The following is a 23,526-nucleotide window of genomic DNA, read 5'->3' as shown; positions in this document are numbered from 1 at the left end:
TGAATAATATTGAACATAAAAAGTCTCTCTCTCTCTCTCTCTCTCTCTCTCTCTCTCTCTCTCTCTCTCTCTCTGCGCCTCTCCTTTCCTCCTCCCATTGGTTGTACCTAGAACACTGAAAGAGCCAATCAGAGCTCAGCTCCCGGCCCACTCTGTGCCCAGCCTGTCAGGGGCTTTTTGTGTGCATAAACTTTTTCATTTTTTTTCTTCTTATTTTTCTTATCCATCGTTCAGCCCTCGGAGTGCGGAGCATGCAGAGAGATTGTTGATGAGAGAAAGAGAGAGAGAGAGTAAGGAGAAACCATGCAGTATCTGAGGCAACCCAGTGAGCCCAGTGACCGAGCCTGACAACCTGATCCCCCCGGACAACCAGGGAACAGCAGTCTGGTCAACCACAAGACCCGGTGACACACACACATCTCCAACTGGAGAAAGAGAGAGAAAAATAGGAAAAGAGAGAAAGAGAGGGTAGACCACCAGATGTGTGAGAGAGAGCAGAGAGAAGGAGATGCTCAGAGGGACCGGACAGTGACCAGGAAGGAGACCATAGGAAGAGAGAGAAAGGAGTGCGACCACTGACAGAACACCTGGGGTTGTATTGAAATCTGGATTGTTTGTAAAGTGGTGCTTGACTTTTGGTTCTGTGCTTCTGTTAATCTGAGAGACAACAGGAGTTCTGAGAGAAAGTTCTGTGGTACGTCGTGCCTACAGTACTGCCTCTTTGTGGAAGCACTGCGCTACACGACTGCTACAGGTGTTCTGAAGAGGTCCAAATATTCACCTAAGAGAAGGAGCACAGAAATAGGACAGACACATAGAAAGGAACATAGAAAGAACACAGAAAGGAACATAGAAAGAACATACATTTAGTAAGAAAGAAAAAAATAATTCAGAAAAGCCCAGAAGAACAAAGAGGGTAAGAGAGAGAATAACAGGTCTAGAGACAGACAGAAACAGATAGACGAAAAGACAGGATGGCGAACTCGGGTTTCCAGTTGCTAGGTTACTTCCTGGCATTGGGTGGTTGGATAGGCATCATCTCCACCACTGTGCTACCCCAATGGAAGCAGTCTTCGTACGCGGGTGACGCCATCATCACGGCTGTGGGGCTCTACGAAGGCCTGTGGATGAGCTGTGCCTCACAGAGTACGGGACAGGTGCAGTGCAAGGTGTTTGACTCCATGCTGTCACTGGACGGTGAGTAGGACATCGCAACGGTCACTCATCCACTTGCAAGCTGTCATAATCTTGCTTTCTATCCTTAACTTGACTTCTATCTTTCTTCTCACTTTCTCTCCAACTCTCTGCCTCAGCATTGCATCACTGAACAAATCCTCTCTTTCTCTCTCTCACTCTTTTTCTCCCTGTTTCTTTTTTAACTGTTGGCATTCTCCCATTCTCTCATTCTCTCTAACTGCCACAGTTTGAATGGGTTGAATGAGAATGTTATTCAGAGCAGTCTTAGATGCCTGTGTGTGGACAGTTATAATCTGTCAGTAGACTTGGTCACTATGAGATGCCTTAAAGCTGCTGCCTCTCTTATAAACAATCTGTTTACCCAATTCACAACATGGGCATTAACTGTGTTGATTTATAGAGAGTATTTTTCTAGTAACAGCATGATCCTATTATCAGTTTAACTTATTGTATGATTCAGCGACTAAATGCATAAATACAAGACAAAACAATCTAACTAATCCATCTGTCTGGGACACATTAAAGTCAGGCATAAATTAATCAGATAAAAAATGCTGCTGTTGACATGTTTAATTAAGAGACAGACAGAGGGAGAGAGGGGGAGAAGGAAAGGGAGGGAGAGAGAAAGAGAGGGAGAGGGAGCAAAAAAGAAATAGCAGAAAGAGAGAGAGGGAGAGAGAGAGAGTAGGAGAGAGAGAGAGAGAGAGTAGGAGAGAGAGAGAGAGAGAGAGAGAGTAGGAGAGAGAGTAGGAGAGAGGGAGCAAAAAAGAAATAGAAGAAAGAGAGAACGGGAGAGAGAGAGAGTAGGAGAGAGAGAGAGAGTAGGAGAGAGAGAGAGAGAGAGAGAGAGAGAGTAGGAGAGAGAGAGAGAGTAGGAGAGAGAGAGAGAGAGAAAAAATAAAATAAAAAAGAGAGAGAGAGAGAGAGAGAGAGAGAGAAAGGGAGAGAGAGAGAAAAAATAAAGAGAGAGAGAGAGAGAGAGAGGAATGTGGGGTTCTGGCATAAATTATCCCTGAATATGAGGCTCCTGTCATCTCCAAGCTGTTTAGAGTAGACCTACTGACTCATAACTGATGACAGGTCATTTACATGAATTCACCTGTCTATTGTTTCTACTGGTTACCACGTTAGAATTACTAATGGAAGGTTACAGGGGGAGGACTTGGTCAGATAATTTGCCTGTAATTCAGGAAAACACCCTTTGGAGTTTTCTGTTTTTCTTTGTGGTTGATTAAGAAACACGGATGCCCAAGTTAATCCCTGTGACGCACACCGCCCCAAAAAAACAAACCACATGTTTGGCCACTGTGCAATTAATTATATCAAAACATTTTCTGTGGCTTTCGCTGTGAGGGTGAGCTGGATTTTACATCTCCTTTGGCTCATCGGCGTAATAAAAACAGAGTATTGTCCCTGTGATGAATAGTGGTTGTTTGGAGAAGAAAAGCTCAGTGTTGAGCCATACACCAGAGATATTCTCAGAATGCGCTCTGTCTTCCCCACACACACGCATTGTTCCTCTCTGGCCCTAACACCGTGTGTGTGTGTGTGTGTGTGTGTGTGTGTGTGTGTGTGTGTTTGTATGAGTGGACAATGAGCGAGTGTGAGCAAACAGCATCACATACTTTGGGGCCAACGCTTGATAAGTTTATCCTGTGTTTCTGCTACTTGTTGCTGTCTTTCATTCCAAAATCTCTCTCTCTGTTATGGTAAGGTTAAACTCGGTACTGGTCTTGGATGTATGGTGTTTATGTGTGTATGTGTGTGCTCGAGCATGGGTACTGGAGTTGAATGTCTGGTGAGTGTATGTGTGTGTTAGGCAGTTCCTGTAGGTATCTTTTATTAATACAGTGTGCTAAATTAACCCTTCTCCTTCACTACACAGCATGAGGAACATGTGATGAGGACTAAATGTTCAGCAGACTGTGTTGTTGGAGTGTTGGAGTGTACCAAAGCACTGCAGTGGAAGCTGATGGACTTTTTCAGCTTCAGCTTCGATAATTAACATATCAAAGCTGTTCTGGGAGACTTATGACAAGGTCTGGACACTAGACTGACAAAAAGAAGGATACTACTCCCTGTGCATACTGTACGGGTCCTGGGAAATCTTCTTTCATTCTAGTCTGAACAGTGGTGCTGAAGGAACAGTTCTTCTTCTACTTGTTGCAGTTTCAGTCTCAGAGGCAGATACTGCCTGGTATTGGTCACAACCCACCTAAGCTCTCAGTTCTCTGGGCTCTACAGTAATGAAACCTCTGTACTGCACTAGACAGTGTACAATACCACACCAGCACTAGTGCTATACAGGACATAACAATATAGGACAATATAAGACATACAAGACAATATAGGTCGATTTTGGCCAACTTTAGAGGGATGCTTTAAAGCTGCTTCTGAGCATTCTATTCAACCAGTCATGATGAGATCGCTGAGCTGTTATGGGTCAAGATTTTACAGGAGACGCTAATGGCTGCCATGGAATCATGTGATATCATTTCAGTGACATCATGCTTTTTGGATGACAGTAGTAATTGCCAAAGTAACTGCCAAAGTAATTGCCAAACTCTCTCTCTCTCTCTCTGGCTCTGGGGCATATGAAGCAAATACACCCAGGTCCCCCGTATAGCTAGGTTACTGTGCTACTGTAACCAAAGTGTTTTGTTGCCAGGTTTGAGGAACGGGGGATCCCATTGAGGTGAAAATCAAAGATAGTTTTCTCTTTTGACAGCTTAGTGTTAAATACTGCAGTGAGTCCAAGCCGTAGAGCACTCTCTCCTACAGACTTATGAACTGCCAAAGGGGGAGGAGTTGCAATCTACTGCAGAGATAGCCTGCAAAGTTCTGTCATACTTTCTAGGTCTCTGCCCAAACAGTTCGAACTTCTAATTTTAAAAATGAATCTCTCCAGAAATAAGTATCTCACTGTTTCCACCTGCTATCGACCCCCTTCCGTGCCCAGCTGTGCCCTGGACACCATTTGTGAATTGATGTGCCCCCCATCTAGCTTCAGAGTTCGTTCTGTTAGATGACCTAAACTGGATATGCTTAACATCCTGGCAGTCCTACAATCTAAAGCTAGATGCCCTCAATCTCTCACAAATCATCAAGGAACCCACCAGGTACAACCCTAAATCCGGAAACATGGGCACCCTCATAGACATTATCCTGACCAACTTGCTCTCCAAATACACCTCCTCTGTTTTCAATCAGGATCTCAGCAATCACTGCCTCATTGCCTGTATCCGCTATGGGTCCACGGTCAAACGACCACCCCTCATCACTGTCAAAAGCTCCCTAAAACACTTCTGCGAGCAGGCCTTTCTAATCGACCTGGCTCAGGTATCCTGGAAGGATATTGACCTCATCCCCTCAGTAGAGGATGCCTGCTCATTCTTTAAAAGTAATTTGCTCACCATGTTAGATAAACATGCCCCGTTCTGAAAGTGCAGAACTAAGAACAGATAGAGCCCTTGGTTCAATCCAGACCTGACTGCCCTTGACCAGCAAAAAAACATCCTGTGGCGGACTGCAATAGCATCGAATAGTCCCCGCGATATGCAACTGTTAAGGGAAGTCAGGAACCAATACACAGAGTCAGTCAGGAAAGCAAAGGCCAGCTTTTTCAAGCAGGAATTTGCATCCTGTAGCTCTAACTCCAAAATGTTTTGGGACACTGTAAAGTCCATGGAGAACAAGAGCACCTCCTCACAGCTGCCCACTGCACTGAGGCTAGGTAACACGGTCACCACCGATTAATCCATGATATTCTAAAATTTCAAGAAGCATTTCTCAACGGCTGGCCATGCCTTCCTCCTGGCTACTCCAACCCCGGCAAACAGCCCCCCCCCCCCCCCACAGCTACTTGCCCAAGCCTCCCCATGCAAAACATGGACCCGGTTCACCAACTACTTTGAAAGCAGAGTTCAGTGTGTCAAATCGGAGGGCATGTTGTCCGGACCTCTGGCAATCTCTATGGGGGTACCACAGGGTTCAATTTTCAGGCCGACTCTTTTCTCTGTATACATCAATGATGTCGCTCTTGCTGCGGTCGATTCCCTGATCCACCTCTACGCAGACGACACCATTCTGTATACTTCTGGCCCTTCCTTGGACACTGTGCTAACTAACCTCCAAACGACCTCCAATGCCATACAACACTCCTTCCGTGGCCTCCAACTGCTCTTAAACGCTAGTAAAACCAAATGCATACTTTTCAACCATTCGCTGCCCGCATCCGCCCGCCCGACTAGCATCACCACCCTGAACGGTTCCGACCTAGAATATGTGGACAACTATAAATACCTAAGTGTCTGGTTAGACTGTAAACTCTCCTCCCAGACTCATATTAAGCATCTCCAATCCAAAATCAAATCTAGAATCAGCTTTCTATTTCGCAACATTGCCATCTACACTCACACCGCCAAACTTACCCTAGTAAAACTGACTATCCTATCGATCCTCGACTTCGGCGATGTCATCTACAATATATCTTCCAATACTCTACTCAGCAAACTGGATGCAGTCTATCACAGTGCCATCCGTTTTGTTACAAAATCACCTTATTCCACCCACCACTGCATCTCTAGTCAGCTGGCCCTCACTACATATTGGTTGCCAGACCCACTAGCTCCAGGTCATCTATAAGTCTATGCTAGGTAAAGCTCCGTCTTATCTCAGTTCACTGGTCATAACAACACCCACCCATAGCACACATTCCAGCAGGTATATCTCACTGATCATCCCCAAAGTCATCACCTCATTTGGCCGCCTTTCCTTCCAGTTCTCTGCTGCCAGTGACTGGAACGAATTGCAAAAATCGCTGAAGTTGGAGACTTTTATTTCCCTCACCAACTTTAAACATCAGCTATCTGAGTAGCTTACCGATTGCTGCAGCTGTGGATAGTCCATCTGTAAATAGCCCACCCGATCTACCTACCTCATCCCCATACTGTTTTTATTTTATTTACTTTTCGGCTCTTTTGCACACCAGTATCTCTACTTGCACATCACCATCTGCTCGTTTATCACTCTACTGTGTCATTGAATTAATCTGCTAAATTGTAATTATTCGCTCCTATGGCTTATTTATTGCCTACCTCCTCATGCCTTTTACACACACTGTATATAGACTTTATTTTTTTCCTACTGTGTCATTGACTTGTTTATTGTGTTATTGGCTTGTTTTATTGTTTACTCCATGTGTTACTCTGTGTTGTTGTCTGTGTCACACTGCTTTGCTTTATCTTGGCAAGGTCGCAGTTGTAAATGAGAACTTGTTCTCTGGCCTACCTGGTTAATAAAGGTGAAAAAAAGAAAAAAAAGAAAACACAGACTTTGGCATGATTAGATATTTAGAATCTCAGGGTAGGATATTGGCATTAAAGATATTTAAAATATTTTCTAGTAAGACATGTGAACTGTTGAGGAATGTTTGGTGGCAACATGGAGGATAGTTTGTTGAACTCTCTATAGCTCTGGATATTACAGTGGAATATCTGACCCCCGGCCCACACATGATGATGAAATGGTGGATGGTCTGATGTCCCCCCTTTACATCACACCATGCCCCATCGCCAGTTTCCCTCCTGCCCATTGTGAGGACATCAGTAGAGTTAGTAGCAGCTATGTACTGGCACACATTCTCCCTCTCTCTCTGTCTCTCTCTCTCTCTCTCTCTCTCTCTCTCTCTCTCTCTCCAGTATCTTGCTGTCTCTCTCCCCCCAGGATCTCTCTCTCTCTATTTCTATTTTTCTCTCTCTCTCTCTAGTGATTGATCTCTCTCTCTCTCTCTCTCTTCTCTCCCTCTATCGTGATCGAGTGTGGTGTTGTTTCTTGTCAACTGGACAGGAGTGCTGAAATGGCGGTTCGGCACTATAGATGTAAAATATGCATCTGAAGCTGAAGGCTCACATGACAATCATCATCCACATATCTGTGCCCCTGAACTTAGCTTACACTATTCCACAAAGCCTGTGTCACACTGACATATACATGAATAGAATGAAGGTAGAGTTGTTGAAACAGTTTTCGGTTTTAGTGTTGGCAAAACCAATGTTACGTATGAAGTCACAAGTGATTTCACAAAGGACAATGTCCATCGTCAACATCCACATCCAGCTTGTGCTTGGCACTGCCAGCCTTGGCATGGGGTAGGGAGGAATACACACACACACACACACACACACACACACACACACACACACACACACACACACACACACACACACACTTGACTCCTCTGTTAGTCCATAGATCAGAGTGGTGCCCTGTAGGGCCAGCCCAAACTCCCCACACACTTTTAAAAAGGAAAGAATGGATGAAAGGGAGAATAGAGAAAGAGAAAATAAAAGCTTTTTCTTTCATAAAGTATTACAATTCTCCTTCAAACGGATAGTGCCACACATCAATCTAACTTCAAAGCTCGTCTGCCCATCACTACCCCTTTCAGATCAGGTTCTGAAGTGTAATTTATTGCCAACTATGAATGTGCAAGTGTGTTTTCCCATCATAAAGGTAGATTATTTCTGTACTTAAGTTTGCTGGACAGATTCTCCAGTTGTACTTGATGTACATTTTCTCACAGTGTCAGTATTACATTATCCTATGTAGTTGTACTATCCCATTCTATTCTATTCTATTCTATTCTATAATGTATAGTAATTTAGTCTGCCGTAAAGATGTAGATATGTGTTCATTTGGTTCATGCATGTGGGTTTTGTTGTGTGAGAGAGTTGATCTTATGTTGAGCTGTGAACCTGGATAAAGGCTAGAATAGATTTTAGATTTTGGTGTGAGTATTAATGCTGTGTGAGTCTTGTACCAGTGTTTTTTTCATATTGTGTTAGCCTTGTAGTCTCTTCCAAGGCTGCTGTGTCAGTGTGTGTGTGTTGCAGGCCACAGTGTCTGATTGCGGTGGCGACAGCCCTGTGAAAACAATCCCGCTTTGTGACAAAGCCACACTAATCCCACTGTGTGAAACATGTAAAACAGGCCCTCCTACAGTGTGTGTGTGTGTGTGACAGAAAATGAGTGTGTATGTTTGTGTGTATGTAATTTCTTCCTACAGAATGTGTCCATAAGTTAATGTGTGTGTGTGTGTGTGTGTTTGTGTGTGTGTGCGCGTGAGTGCGTGTGCGCGAGCGCATGCGCGTGCGTGTAAAGATGTAAAATGTCCCGCCCACTGAGTTATGTGGGCACTGATGTCTGTGTGGGTTATCAATGGAATTCTGAGCAGTGAAACCACTGTGAAGTTATTTGGAATGATTAAGAGGGACAGTTAAGTCAAACTCTGGACTAAGGCTGCTTTTATTATCCCATTTTGAAACATGGAAGTTAGAAACATAATGAGTTCATAAAGAGAGAGATAGGGAAAGAGAGAGAAAGAGAGAGAAAGATAGAGAGAGAAAGGGAGAGAGCAATAGGGACATAGAGAGAGAGCAAGAAAGAGGTGGATAGAAAGAGAGAGGGAGAAAAAAGAGCCAGAGAAAGGAGAATGTGTGTCTTTGTTGTCTCCAGTTTTGTGTTAAGAAGTTGAATTATAATTTCATTTTGATTTACAATGTGGTGGTTGTAGTAATGTTTTGGTTGGATTCTTTTCCAGTGATGCTTTGCACAGCAATCCCACTGAATACCTTCTATCCTAATGTGGCTTAACTTTCTTCCACTCCCGTTCTGCTCCAATTGAACATCCGATACTGAGAAATCTAGAGCTTCAATACCCACGTATAGATATTCTATATGAATATACCCTGTGTGTAGATATTCTATATGAATATACCCTGTGTGTAGATATTCTATATGAATATACCCTGTGTGTAGATATTCTATTTGAATATACCCTGTGTGTAAATATTCTATATGAATGTACCCTGTTTGTATACATTCTCTGTGAATTTACCATGTGTGTAGAAATTCTATATTTTTCTTTTAAAAAAATTCATTTAACTAGGCAAGTCAGTTAAGAACAAATTATTATATTCAATGACGGCCTAGGAATAGTGGGTTAACTGCCTTGCCTCTGGGGCAGAACGACAGATTTTTACCTTGTCAGCTAGGGAATTCAATCTTGCAACCTTTCGGTTACTAGTCCAACGCTCTAACCTCTCGGCTACCTGCCGCCCTGTGTGTAAATATTCTCTACAAATATACCATGTGTGCAAATATTCTATGTGAATGTAGCCTGTATGTAGATATTCTATATGAATATACCCTGTGTATAGATATTCTATATGAATATACCTTGTGTGTAGATATTCTCTATGAATATACCCTGTGTGTAGATATTATATGAACAAACCCTGTGTGTAGATATTCTGTGTGTACCATGTCTTCTCTCTGATCTCCATCTGAAGCCGAGTAAAACTGCCCTAACAGACCCTCTTTCTTCCCACCTTTCTATAATTCCCTTCACCCTCTTTCTCCTCTTCATCCCCACCTGCCCTCCCTTCTATATTCTCCCTCACTGCTCCCTCCCTTTTCACACCCCCATGTTTCCCCCTCTCCTCCTTCTTTCCTCTCACCCCTCTAACCTCTTCCTCCCTTTTCACCCCCCCATGTTTCCCCCTCTCCTCCTTCTTTCCTCTCACCCCTCTAACCTCTTCCTCCCTTTTCACCCCCCATGTTTCCCCCTCTCCTCCTTCTTTCCTCTCACCCCTCTAACCTCTTTCTCCCTTTAACTACCTTTTATCCTGTCCTCATCTCCCCGCTCTCTCTCCACAGTGCACATCCAGACGTGTCGTGCTCTTATGGTGGTGTCCGTGCTGCTGGGCTTCATAGGAATGATAGTGAGTGTGGTGGGGATGAAGTGCACTAAAGTGGGCGACAACAACCCCATCTCCAAAGGACGCATAGCTGTGTCTGGAGGAGCCCTCTTCCTGCTCGCAGGTGAGATTTCTGCAAGGTGACCATCATGTGACTGTCATGTGATTAAAGAAACACACACAATTTTGGGGCAAGTAAAACATCTCCAAGGATCACAGCTGGAGAATTGCAGATGTTAGTTGGGTCTTGGGATCAGAAAGTCTCCAAAACTACTATCAGACGACACCTACATAACCACAAATTGTTTGGGAGGGTTGCCATAAAATGTCCTTTGCTGTCATCAAACAACAAATTCAAGCCCCTACAGTTTGCCAAACGTTACTGGAACTTTAAATGGGACTGGGTTCTAAGGGTCAGATGAGACCAAAATAGAGCTTTTTGGAAACAAACACCAGAGGTGGCTTTGGCGTAGACAGAAAGATAGCCATACAGAAAAGTACCTCATCCCCACTGTGAAGTATGGTGGTGGATCTTTGATGTTGTGGGGCTGTTTATCTTCCAAAGGCCCTGGATACATGGTGTCATGGACTCCATCAAGTACCAGCAGATATTAAATCAAAACCTCTGCTAGGAAGCTGTTGCATCTCTAGGGGCGCTATTTCATTTTTGGATAAAAAACGTTCCCGTTTTAAGCACAATATTTTGTCACGAAAAGATGCTTGACTATGCATATTCTATGCAAAACACTCTGAAGTTTCAGAATCTGCAAAGATTTTGTCTGTGAGTGCCCCAGAACTCATTCTACAGGCGAAACCAAGATGAAACGTCAAACAGGAAATGAGCAGAATTTCTGAAGCTCTGTTTTCTAATGTCTCCTTATATGGCTGTGAATGCGACAGGAATCAGCTTAGACCTTCTGCCGTTTCCCCAAGATGTCGGCAGCATTGTGACGTATTTGTAGGCATATCATTGGAAGATTGACCATAAGAGACTACATTTTCCAAGTGTCCGCCTGGTGTCCTGCGTCGAAATTGGTGCGCAAAGCCAGGTGCAAGTATTTTTCCATTTGATTGAGAGGAGAAACCATGCTTCCACGAACGATATATCATCGAAGAGATATGTGAAAAACACCTTGAGGATTGATTCTAAACAACGTTTGCCATGTTTTCAGTCGATATTATGGAGTTAATTTGGAAAAAAGTTCGCGTTTTGAGGACTGAATTTTCGTTTTTTTTTGGTAGCCAAATGTGATGTACAAAACGGAGCTATTTCTAATACACAAAGAATCTTTTTGGAAAAACTGAGCATTTGCTATCTAACTGAGAGTCTCCTCATTGAAAACATCCGAAGTTCTTCAAAGGTAAATGATTTTATTTGAAGGCTTTTATGTTTTTGTTGAAATGTTGCGTGCTGGATGCTAACGCTAATGCTAATGCTAAATGCTACGCTAGCTAGCTACTTTTATACAAATTATTGTTTTCCTATGGTTGAGAAGCATATTTTGAAAATCTGAGATGACAGTGTTGTTTACAAAAGGCTAAGCTTGAGAGATGGCATATTTATTTCATTTCATTTGCGATTTTCATGAATAGTTAACGTTGCGTTATGGTAATGAGCTTGAGTCTGTATTCACGATCCCGGATCTGGGATGGGGAGATCAGAAAGGTTAAACTGGGCCGTGGTTGGATCTTCCAGCAGGACAGTGATCCAAAGCACACCTCAAAATCAATACAAAAATGATTCACTGACAACAGAATCAAGGTTTTGCCATGGCCGTCAAAGTCCCCTAACCTAAACCCCAAAGAAAGCATGTTGGAAGAGCTGAAGAGGAGAGCCCACAAGCGTGGACCTTGGAATCTTAAGGATCTGGAGAGATTCTGTATGGAGGAATGTTCTCAGATCCCTTGCAAATGTGTTCTCCAACCTTGTTAGGCATTACAGGAGAAGACTCAGAGCTGTTATCTTGGCAAAGGGAGGTTGCACAAAGTATTCAATGAAGGGATGCCAATAATTGTGGCACACATACAGTGCATTGCGAAAGCATTCGGCCCCCTTGAACTTTGCGACCTTTTGCCACATTTCAGGCTTCAAACATAAAGATATAAAACTGTATTTTTTTGTGAAGAATCAACAACAAGTGGGACACAATCATGAAGTGGAACGACATTTATTGGATATTTCAAACTTTTTTAACAAATCAAAAACTGAAAAATTAGGCGTGCAAAATTATTCAGCCCCTTTACTTTCAGTGCAGCAAACTCTCTCCAGAAGTTCAGTGAGGATCTCTGAATGATCCAATGTTGACCTAAATGACTAATGATGATAAATACAATCCACCTGTGTGTAATCAAGTCTCCGTATAAATGCACCTGCACTGTGATAGTCTCAGAGGTCCGTTAAAAGCGCAGAGAGCATCATGAAGAACAAGGAACACACCAGGCAGGTCCGAGATACTGTTGTGAAGAAGTTTAAAGCCGGATTTGGATACAAAAAGATTTCCCAAGCTTTAAACACCCCAAGGAGCACTGTGCAAGCGATAATATTGAAATGGAAGGAGTATCAGACCACTGCAAATCTACCAAGACCTGGCCGTCCCTCTAAACTTTCAGCTCATACAAGGAGAAGACTGATCAGAGATGCAGCCAAGAGGCCCATGATCACTCTGGATGAACTGCAGAGATCTACAGCTGAGGTGGGAGACTCTGTCCATAGGACAACAATCAGTCGTATATTGCACAAATCTGGCCTTTATGGAAGAGTGGCAAGAAGAAAGCCATTTCTTAAAGATATCCATAAAAAGTGTCGTTTAAAGTTTGCCACAAGCCACCTGGGAGACACACCAAACATGTGGAAGAAGGTGCTCTGGTCAGATGAAACCAAAATTGAACTTTTTGGCAACAATGCAAAACGTTATGTTTGGCGTAAAAGCAACACAGCTGAACACACCATCCCCACTGTCAAACATGGTGGTGGCAGCATCATGCTTTGGGCCTGCTTTTCATCAGCAGGGACAGGGAAGATGGTTAAAATTGATGGGAAGATGGATGGAGCCAAATACAGGACCATTCTGGAAGAAAACCTGATGGAGTCTGCAAAAGACCTGAGACTGGGACGGAGATTTGTCTTCCAACAAGACAATGATCCAAAACATAAAGCAAAATCTACAATGGAATGGTTCAAAAATAAACATATCCAGGTGTTAGAATGGCCAAGTCAAAGTCCAGACCTGAATCCAATCGAGAATCTGTGTAAAGAACTGAAAACTGCTGTTCACAAATGCTCTGCATCCAACTTCACTGGGCTCGAGCTGTTTTGCAAGGAGCAATGGGGAAAAAAATTTCAGTCTCTCGATGTGCAAAACTGATAGAGACATACCCCAAGCGACTTACAGCTGTAATGGCAGCAAAAGGTGGCGCTACAAAGTATTAACTTAAGGGGGCTGAATCATTTTGCACGCCTAATTTTTCAGTTTTTGATTTGTTCAAAAAGTTTGAAATATCCAATAAATGTCGTTCCACTTCATGATTGTGTCCCACTTGTTGTTGATTCTTCACAAAAAAATACAGTTTTATATCTTTATGTTTGAAGCCTGAAATGTGGCAAGAGGTCGCAAAGTTCAAGGGGGCCGAATACTTTCGCAATGCACTGTATATTTGAGAAAAATATTTGTTTTATGATAAGAACTTATTATTTCCTTAAATTTTTGTCTTCAATTAAAGGTTAGATTTTTGTGAATATTTTGAATGAAAGACCAAGAGGATGAACAATACAGATTTCTTTTTCACAGCCCGTTTTGCTCATATTTACCAAGGTTGCCAATATTAGTGGAGGGCACTGTAAACTCCTTTACAACTTAAAAGGCTATTAGAAAATGTATACAGGTAAAGTACCACTCTTCAAATGTAAGTTTCAGGCACTACAGTGATTTATAATCTCAATTACAGGTAACTGCCCAAATAAACACCTGAGCAAATGAGGAATAAAAAGTATATTGAAAGCAGGTGCTTCCAAACAGGTATTCATCCTGAGTTAATTAAGCAGTTAACATCTCATCATGCTTGGGGTTATGTATAAAAATGCCCAGTGGTGTCACGATCGTCGCAATAACATTCGGACCAAGGCGCAGCGTGATATGGATTCCACATATTTTTATTCGTGAAACGCACAAAAACAATTAAGAATACTCGAAACGTGATGACAATGGCGTGCTCACAGGCAACTACATATAAACAAGATCCCACAAAACACAGTGGGGAAATGGCTGCCTAAATATGATCCCCAATCAGAGACAACGATCAACTGCTGCCTCTGATTGGGAACCATACCAGGCCAACATAGAAATAAAACAACCTAGATTACCCACCCTAGTCACATCCCTACCTAACCAAAATAGAGAATAAAAAGGCTCTCTATGGTCAGGGCGTGACAAGTGGCCAGAAGAAGAGATCGTATTGACTTTGAAAAAGGGGTTTCAATGGCGTTTTCCACCACCATCAAACAAAACACCAAATTATGGAATTTCTCATTGAGAATTGTGTTACATCCCTACAACTAAGTTCAGGAAACATGTAGAATCTATGCCAAGGCGCATTGAAGCTGTTCTGGCTCGTGGTGGTCCAACGTCCTATTAAAACATTTCATGTTGGTGGTTCCTTTAGTTTTGGCAGTTACCAGTAGGTTGTTATCTCTCTATATTCAATGGTGTTTACTCTTTTACTGCTGGAGTATATTCATTTCTTGCATTCCTTTGACAAAATTCTCTCACCAGGGGCTCTCTGGGTAATTAGGATTCCAGCTGTAAACAGGAATGGTGATTTTGGAACGATAAGCTCCCCTGACCTCAGAGACAACTATGAGCTTGAGAGAGATAGAAAAACAACCTCAGAGTCATTACACAAAGTGTTTCACTGCTATGTGTGTGTGTGTGTGTGCTTCCATGTGTGTGTCCTTGTTCAGTGTCATAATTTGATGTTAATAAGCTGGGTTGAAAGCAATAACATTTTGGGGACCTCTATTCTCTCTCTGTCTCTCTGTCTCTCTGTCTCTGCAGGTCTGTGCACGATGGTGTCTGTGTCCTGGTACGCCACTCAGGTGTCCTATCAGTTCTTCAACCCAAACACGCCAATCAATGCCAGGTAACCCTATCACACTGGTCACACACTGTATCTATCTCAGTTAATGTCTGATACAGATATCATGTCTATAACACTGTCAAGACCGATATTGAAGACACATTTGACCATTTCCGCTACAGGTATGAGTTTGGGTCTGCCCTGTTCGTGGGATGGGCGGCGGCTAGCTTGACTGTTTTGGGCGGATCCTTCCTGTGTTGCTCCTGCTCCAATGAGGAGAGGCGAGGGCAGCAGTACTACCGCCAATCACAACCATCTACAGCCAGGGAGTACGTGTAAACTCTGCACACCTCCCAGCAGCCACACAAACAGAGAGCAGAGACCACTCTTTGCTCCTCACCCGTTTACCTTTTACTCATGCGTAAAGATTACAAACACTTGCACACACACACACACACACACACACACACACACACACACACACACACACACACACACAGTCTCCACCAAGTATCCTTTGGATTTTAGAAACCTTTAAGAATTCGGATGACATTTATTCTATAGAACATATTGTTGAGCGGAAACTTTTATATTTTATTGCAATACATGTCATTGACAGGATGGTGATCTTGCTCAATTAACCTTTTAAATATTTTATGTGAATAAAATCTGTCATGTGGCTTAAAAGACATTATACCATAGCATTGTCGAATCCTCTTTTCTGATTGGCTTGAATGGGATTCTAGAGCATGCATTATTTCCCTATAATGCACGGTATATTTTCACGGTAGAATTCAATGGCTATAGTTAATTTGTACATGTTTTATTTGACCTGCTTTTGAAAGCAAAAGTCAAATTGAAAGCATTGTCATTGTTGAATTACATTTTTAGCTAGGACTGATGGTTTGGTTAGCGAAACTAGCAAGTTTGTTTGTTTGGTTAACACAGCAACTACAGTCACTATCTTGTAAACTTGCTAGCTACTTCAGTAGATGTTGAATACATTTCTAGTGGTAAATGTGTTAAATTATAGCCATGGTATAAAAGGGATAATTAACTCGGGGCTCTATGTGTTCTCTGGAAAATAATGCAACTCGTTGGAAGGTCAGTTCCACTCCGCTTGCGCGTCAGTCATTATTTTCCATAGAACGCATATTCCCTCGTTGATTATCCCTTACTTAAACATTATTTAACGTATACTGGACGTTTGTCTTTATAACCTCCTGAATTTGACCGTAAGATACAGTTGATAATCCAGTTTTTGCACTTTAATAGACGTGAATAAAAAAACTATTTGTAAAACAGTCTTCCTCTATGCAAACTAAAACCAAACCAATAAAGTAATGCCAAAGTAAGTTACTGTGTAGAGGAGCCATAGGTAATGCCTAAAGGTAAATTGTGGGACAAATATGATCGAAGAAAAAATACAAAAAAAATACAGTTTTGTCTTTTCGTGGCTTTGGTTAGCATGTCCTATGCTTCCTGGTTGGAGCTGTGTGTATGTGTGTGTTGCATTCCAATCGAATGTAGTTGGTGACACTATATGAAGGGCTGACCTGATTAGAATTGAAATCAGTTTCCACAAAATGATTCCTCTGAACATCTTATGAGGTCATCAGTTCGAATCAGATGTAAAGGAAAGGTAGAATATGTTGTGAGCTAACAGAAATGTTGTTTTAATGAGAGAGAGATGGCCATTATTGTATGCCTTAACATCATGCTTCATTCGTTAACACATCCAAGTCTACACAATACCGATCATCCACATGTTATATATCTCAGATAATTAATGGGGTAAGGACCACTGGCTGTTCTCTTATAAAAACCAACTGTTATAAAAAAAACAGTGATTCAGTTAAACTCAGGGGTTTATTATTCTGGTGTTCTATAGACAAACAACTCTTATAGAAAACCTTAATTTTCAATGGACATTCAAGATCCATTTTGTACTACTCTATTCTATGCTACTAAATGCCATTGTATGTCCATCTAGCCACCTGAAATGAAAGTATACAGAAATGATCTGCTACTGTAAAAGCCAGTTATGATCACTATAAGATAATTAGCTGTGGTTATCAAGCTACTTTTTGGGCAGTTCCATTAGATTTGTTGTGTTTATTCTGGATTTTAAAAAATTATTCTGATGCTAATAATTAATTCAAGGCAACTGCAATATACTGTACTTTCAGTCATTCTCTAAGCCTCCACTCAGGCCATCTAGACCCCCTGAACGCCAACTCAACCTACACATTTCGGAGTCATTTCGCTACACTCGCATTAACATCTGCTAACCATGTGTATGTGACAAATAAAATTTGATTTGATTTGACATTTCTCTGCTTCAATCCACAACCCAATACTCCTGACTCTTTATCATGGCTCTTCAACATACATTAACTTGGGTGAAAAGGTTGGCTCATCGGGCTTCCGATAACAGAACCATTTAACGTTTCTAAGAACCGTTCAATACCCCCCGTTTTCTGGTTGTTTGGCCCCTCTTCTTGGTAAAGCCTTTGTGTATGGAGTGTTCCATTGTACTCAGAATGGGGATGCACAGGTCTTGAAGGACCTCCTCCACTTCTGCTAAAACCATTATGAGCCCATCTTCAGCAGATGTCCTCTAAGAGTCATTACCAAAGGACAAACATGACCAAACTACCTAAAAGCCCACTTCAAAGATAATAGAATGAAATATTTGAATACGTTTTTTGTTTTACTTTATGTGCGTACCTATGGTAGGTCCAACTGATGTGAAACACATGTACTACACTAGTTTATTGACCAGGACTTTTAATTATTTATATTGCTTTTATAAACAGTATGTTTATTTGTCTTCAAAATAAGCAATAAAATGTTGAACCACCAACAACATTTTCCAGAAAAGTTCTTTTTAAGACCTCCCCTCCCAAAGTACTATTACTGTGTGCCTCAAGTGACTAGGTATATCAACAATAATGTACGATACTGTATACTAGCCGTCAAATAAGATTCTGGTTCCAACACGACCAAACTGTTTCCAAACAAAACAAAACAAAACCAACAATCATAAACCCAACAGATTTGGACATCATATCAGATCTATTCCATGCCATAGAACACATGATCGTAACAAATGATCTGTGTGCTGTGACTGACGAGCTTCCGCTAACTTCTCCATCATTCGTCCTCCAATGCTTCACTTAGCGCCAACATGCTTTCCCTTTCAAAAACACTGCATGAGCACCTAGAATCAACCATCTTCATCTCATTAATCACAGAGCTAATGAAAGCCTGGCTAGCACCTCTTTTCATTCATCCTTACCTAACATGTAGCATCAAGCACTCATTCACTCACTAACACCAGAAGGCTAGCTGCCTGTACTGATGAAGCAGTGAGTTTTTGATGTGTCTCTCTCTCCCCTCTCGTATCCTCTCCTCTAATGCTGTTCTTCTCTGCCTGTCTTCTTCTCTTCCCTAATTCAGGGCAGAGTTGTTGAGTGAGACTAGTTTCCCTGACTGACCACCCCCTGCCTTTTTTCGAGGACTGTCCGAGTTACGCTCACTGTTTCCCCTTTCCCTGTTCCTTCCTAGATTCAAAATGTGGACCCTTGTCTCTCCGCTATAGCATATGTCGCACCCCTCTACCTCCCTCCCACCAGCCCCACATTCCCACCAACCCCACACTCCCTTCCTTAATGTCTGCACCTTATCTGTCTCTGATATTAAGTTATCGGTCAACAAAATTTCCGCCACACCTTTAAGAGCTTGCCACTCCCCTTTCCCACACCCCCTTGAGGTTGTTTGTAAATAGGGACTCTGAAAGGAGAAGTATGGCTAGGTGGTTAGACCCCACCTTTCAGACTAGAGGGGTGGCATTACTGTATTTCATCCTGTGAACCCTTTACTAGAAACTCCATTTTGTCCGTTTATCGTTTTTTTACTGAACTTTAATTGTATAGGTAAGATTTGTCATGCCATGTTTTATTGATTTCTGCTTCACTGATATCCTATGATTTCTGGGTTTGTAGATATGTGCCTTTTGGTTTTGTTCTCTGAGAATACAAGTGTACATTTACTGAAACATGTTTTTTTCTTTTAAATTGCAGACCAAATGTTAAAAGTTCCCCACCAGAGAAAAAGGAGGAATACTTATAGTTTGGGCGACTCCTTTGGCCCCACGATGTGTTAGATTGTTGGCAAAAGGCAAGACACTGTCTAACAGAAACAGACAAGACACTGTCTCAATGAAAACAAAAGCAGACAAGACACTCTATAGGAAACACACTCTCAGAATGTAACAAAATAAACTCAGAATACACTTTTGAAGTAATACATCTCCAGACCAGTATTTTATCATTCTTAAAGATGCCCATGTGTTAAATGTTTAAATGTATTTTAGAATCTATTTTGTACACAAGCAATATTGAAGTTTTTTTTTATAGTAGAGTGTTGTTACAGCAATATGCACAGGTATTGTCCGTGCTCACCTATGACATATAACTGTTATTTGGAAAATTGAGAGTGAACCTGATTCTGTACTACTACACAGAAGTGCCCAGGTGCATATACCACCACCTCCAGCCTTTCTGCTACATATATGCTCTACTGCAGTGCCTTATAACGTGTGTCTGTGTGTATGTTTTTGACTGTTATACACGGATTCTGCAGTGTCACATCCTATGTGGATGATGCATATCGTACCTGTATTGTAAAACATATCCGTGCTCGTCTTTTTCTCTTGCATTAAATGAACCATTCAGACAAACTGTTGCATGCAGTTTTATCTCGGAACATAGATGTACTGTAGCTAGTATACCACTTAAAAAACAACAGAAAGACAGATTTGTAAATGGCCCTAACTGATGAAAGCGAAGGCACACCTTGTCAAAGCTGTGAGCCTGTTTGGAAGTAGTACATGTACTGTATCCCGGATTGAGGATATTATACCTGCATTCTGTTTAGTTAAGTGCCAATATGATTTATTGTGGATGGAAGAGATGTTTTGTTATTGACTATGGAGGATATTCTGTACTCCAGGTGCTGAAAGCACTGTCTCCCGTACAAGCCCTGTATTGGCCAGTTTGCAGAATGTAATCAGGTCAAACGTGTTTTTCTGTTGCATACATTTAGTTACCATATATTTTCTTGATCTAATATTCACTATTATTATTTTACTGTATGTATCATCTCATTTAATGTATACTCCTGTCTGTTTCTTTTAGAATAAAGTAAACGGATAAAAACCTTGTGTTCATGCTGTCTTAAAGATACACATTCACCATCACACACCTGCACCACGCACACACACACACGCACGCACGCACGCTCGCACACACACACACACCTGCACCACAAACACACACACACACACACACACACAGTAATATGAGTCAGGTGTGTGGGCAGAACAAGGCCTCTTCCTGGAATTTAGATATGATTTCACACCTCCTTACCCCTCCTTTTCAACCTCCCTCTCACCTCTCCCACTTTCTCTCTTCCACCCCAAATACCTCTCTTGCTCCCCGTCGTTCAGTAATTGCAGACGTTGGAATTCCAGTTCTGCCTCAATAGGTCTTCTGTATTCTCAGAGTCATTATCAGTTAACATGCACAACCACCACCACCATATACACTACATTACCAAAAGGATGTGGACACCTGCTCGTCCAACATCTCATTCCAAAATCATGGGCATAACAGTTTTTTCCAACTGCTTACACACGTTTTCAAAACTGTCTCCTTTTTTCAAAACTCTACACACAATTCCCATAACTGAACACACAAAATGCAAAATGCCTCACATCTCCTTCAAAATGTAACACTGCATTCAAAATGACATAAACACATGTCAGAATGAAGCATTTGCATCAAATGGCAAACACTGCTTTCATAATAGTACATTTTTGGATATACCATGTAAACACTGTTGTTCTAAATCTAAAGCTCTTTGGTCTTTCATAGGCTTATATCTACATTTCAATACAATGTTCTACAGTGAAAGTAATCTGCTGAGAGGGGTAACAAGTACACTGTAAAGACCAATGCAATGTAGAGACAGAAAATATTTATTAGGCCAAACATTACTGTTGTATACAGTAGCATACAACAAAACCATAAACATACAGTGCCTTGCGAAAGTATTCGGCCCCCTTGAACTTTGCGACCTTTTGCCACATTTCAGGCTTCAAACATAAAGATATAAAACTGTATTTTTTTGTGAAGAATCAACAACAAGTGGGACACAATCATGAAGTGGAACGACATTTATTGAATATTTCAAACTTTTTTAACAAATCAAAAACTGAAAAATTGGGCGTGCAAAATTATTCAGCCCCCTTAAGTTAATACTTTGTAGCGCCACCTTTTGCTGCGATTACAGCTGTAAGTCGCTTGGGGTATGTCTCTATCAGTTTTGCACATCGAGAGACTGAATTTTTTCCCCATTCCTCCTTGCAAAACAGCTCGAGCTCAGTGAGGTTGGATGGAGAGCATTTGTGAACAGCAGTTTTCAGTTCTTTCCACAGATTCTCGATTGGATTCAGGTCTGGACTTTGACTTGGCCATTCTAACACCTGGATATGTTTATTTTTGAACCATTCCATTGTAGATTTTGCTTTATGTTTTGGATCATTGTCTTGTTGGAAGACAAATCTCCGTCCCAGTCTCAGGTCTTTTGCAGACTCCATCAGGTTTTCTTCCAGAATGGTCCTGTATTTGGCTCCATCCATCTTCCCATCAATTTTAACCATCTTCCCTGTCCCTGCTGAAGAAAAGCAGGCCCAAACCATGATGCTGCCACCACCATGTTTGACAGTGGGGATGGTGTGTTCAGGGTGATGAGCTGTGTTGCTTTTACGCCAAACATAACGTTTTGCATTGTTGCCAAAAAGTTCAATTTTGGTTTCATCTGACCAGAGCACCTTCTTCCACATGTTTGGTGTGTCTCCCAGGTGGCTTGTGGCAAACTATAAACGACAATTTTTATGGATATCTTTAAGAAATGGCTTTCTTCTTGCCACTCTTCCATAAAGGCCAGATTTGTGCAATATACAACTGATTGTTGTCCTATGGACAGAGTCTCCCACCTCAGCTGCAGTTCATCCAGAGTGATCATGGGCCTCTTGGCTGCATCTCTGATCAGTCTTCTCCTTGTATGAGCTGAAAGTTTAGAGGGACGGCCAGGTCTTGGTAGATTTGCAGTGGTCTGATACTCCTTCCATTTCAATATTATCGCTTGCACAGTGCTCCTTGGGATGTTTAAAGCTTGGGAAATCTTTTTGTATCCAAATCCGTCTTTAAACTTCTTCACAACAGTATCTCGGACCTGCCTGGTGTGTTCCTTGTTCTTCATGATGCTCTCTGCGCTTTTGACGGACCTCTGAGACTATCACAGTGCAGGTGCATTTATACGGAGATTTGATTACACACAGGTGGATTGTATTTATCATCATTAGTCATTTAGGTAAACATTGGATCATTCAGAGATCCTCACTGAACTTCTGGAGAGAGTTTGCTGCACTGAAAGTCCACATCACAAGATACGTTTTCTCTTGCCAAACATCGAGGGAAGTATCTCCTAGCATGGCGTATCCAACCTTGGACAGAGGTAACCTCTATGTCCCCACATGGAGGGAAGTATCTCCTAGCATGGCGTATCTAACCTTGGACAGAGGCAACCTCTATGTCCCCACATGCGTCCTCCATTGCTTGGAGAAGCGGCATGCGAGCATAGGGTTGGCGATCATACACTTTCCAGCGCCAGGCTGAGAAGAATTCCTCTATGGGATTTAGAAAAGTTAAATATGGGGTTAGGTACAAAGCTACACATTGTGGATGGGTGGCAAACCAGTTTTGGACCAGAACAGCCCGGTGAAAACTAACATTGTCCCATAAAACCACAAATCTAGCAGGCTCCTGATCTGGATCAGGGACAAGCATTGTGTGTACGGACCCAGTGTGGCATTGTGATGGAGGACCCCGTTTTGAGTGATGGCAGCACACATAGTTATATTACCCCCACGCTGTCCAGGGACATTGGTAATTGCCTGTCTGTCCTATTACATTTCTTCCGCAGCGCCTGGTTTTGGTGAGGTTGAAGCCAACCTCATCGAAAATAAATAAATTAATGGCGAATTACATGGGCATCCAGCTCCAATACTCTCCGTAACAGACAAAAGGATATACAGATGAGTAAATATGGTATGTCTGAAGTACTAGAAGTAGTGTTGCATACATACCTCTACAAAGTCATGTCGCATATTCTTGACTCTGTCAGAGTTTCTCTCAAATGGCACCTTGTAAAGTTGTTTCATCGTCACTCGGTGCCGTTGGAGGATGCGTTGTATGGCCGACAGTCTTACAGCATTGATATTGTTAAATATGGTGTCATTATTCAAGATATGCTCTCTTATCTCTCGAATCCTAATTGCATTGTTGGCCAAAACCATATTTATAATTGCAGTCTCTTGTACATCTGTAAACAAGCGTCCTCGTCCTCCATGATGTCTTTGCATTTCCAC

General features: G+C 41.9%; 1 protein-coding gene across 2 annotated transcripts; it reads left to right on the top strand.

Annotated features, from left to right (window-relative positions):
* Window positions 1-234: 234 nt before the first annotated feature.
* LOC139413486 (claudin-19-like) lies at window positions 235-20,251 on the top strand. Of its 2 annotated transcripts, none has more exons than XM_071160944.1 (5): window positions 235-1,197; window positions 9,916-10,080; window positions 15,008-15,092; window positions 15,212-15,358; window positions 19,115-20,251. In XM_071160944.1, exons 1-5 carry the CDS (start codon window positions 975-977, stop codon window positions 19,161-19,163), a joined length of 669 nt encoding a protein of 222 aa, XP_071017045.1. In that variant the 5' UTR covers window positions 235-974; the 3' UTR covers window positions 19,164-20,251. The 2 variants fall into 2 exon arrangements, with proteins under 2 accessions (XP_071017045.1, XP_071017046.1); XM_071160945.1 differs by having other exon boundaries at window positions 18,492-20,245.
* The last annotated feature ends 3,275 nt before the right edge of the window (window positions 20,252-23,526 follow it).

The sequence above is a fragment of the Oncorhynchus clarkii genome, chromosome 7 (assembly GCF_045791955.1).
Source record: "Oncorhynchus clarkii lewisi isolate Uvic-CL-2024 chromosome 7, UVic_Ocla_1.0, whole genome shotgun sequence".
NCBI lineage: Eukaryota > Metazoa > Chordata > Actinopteri > Salmoniformes > Salmonidae > Oncorhynchus > Oncorhynchus clarkii.
The sequence above is the reverse complement of the archived record's forward strand: the minus strand, read 5'-3'. Positions and strand labels throughout refer to the sequence as shown.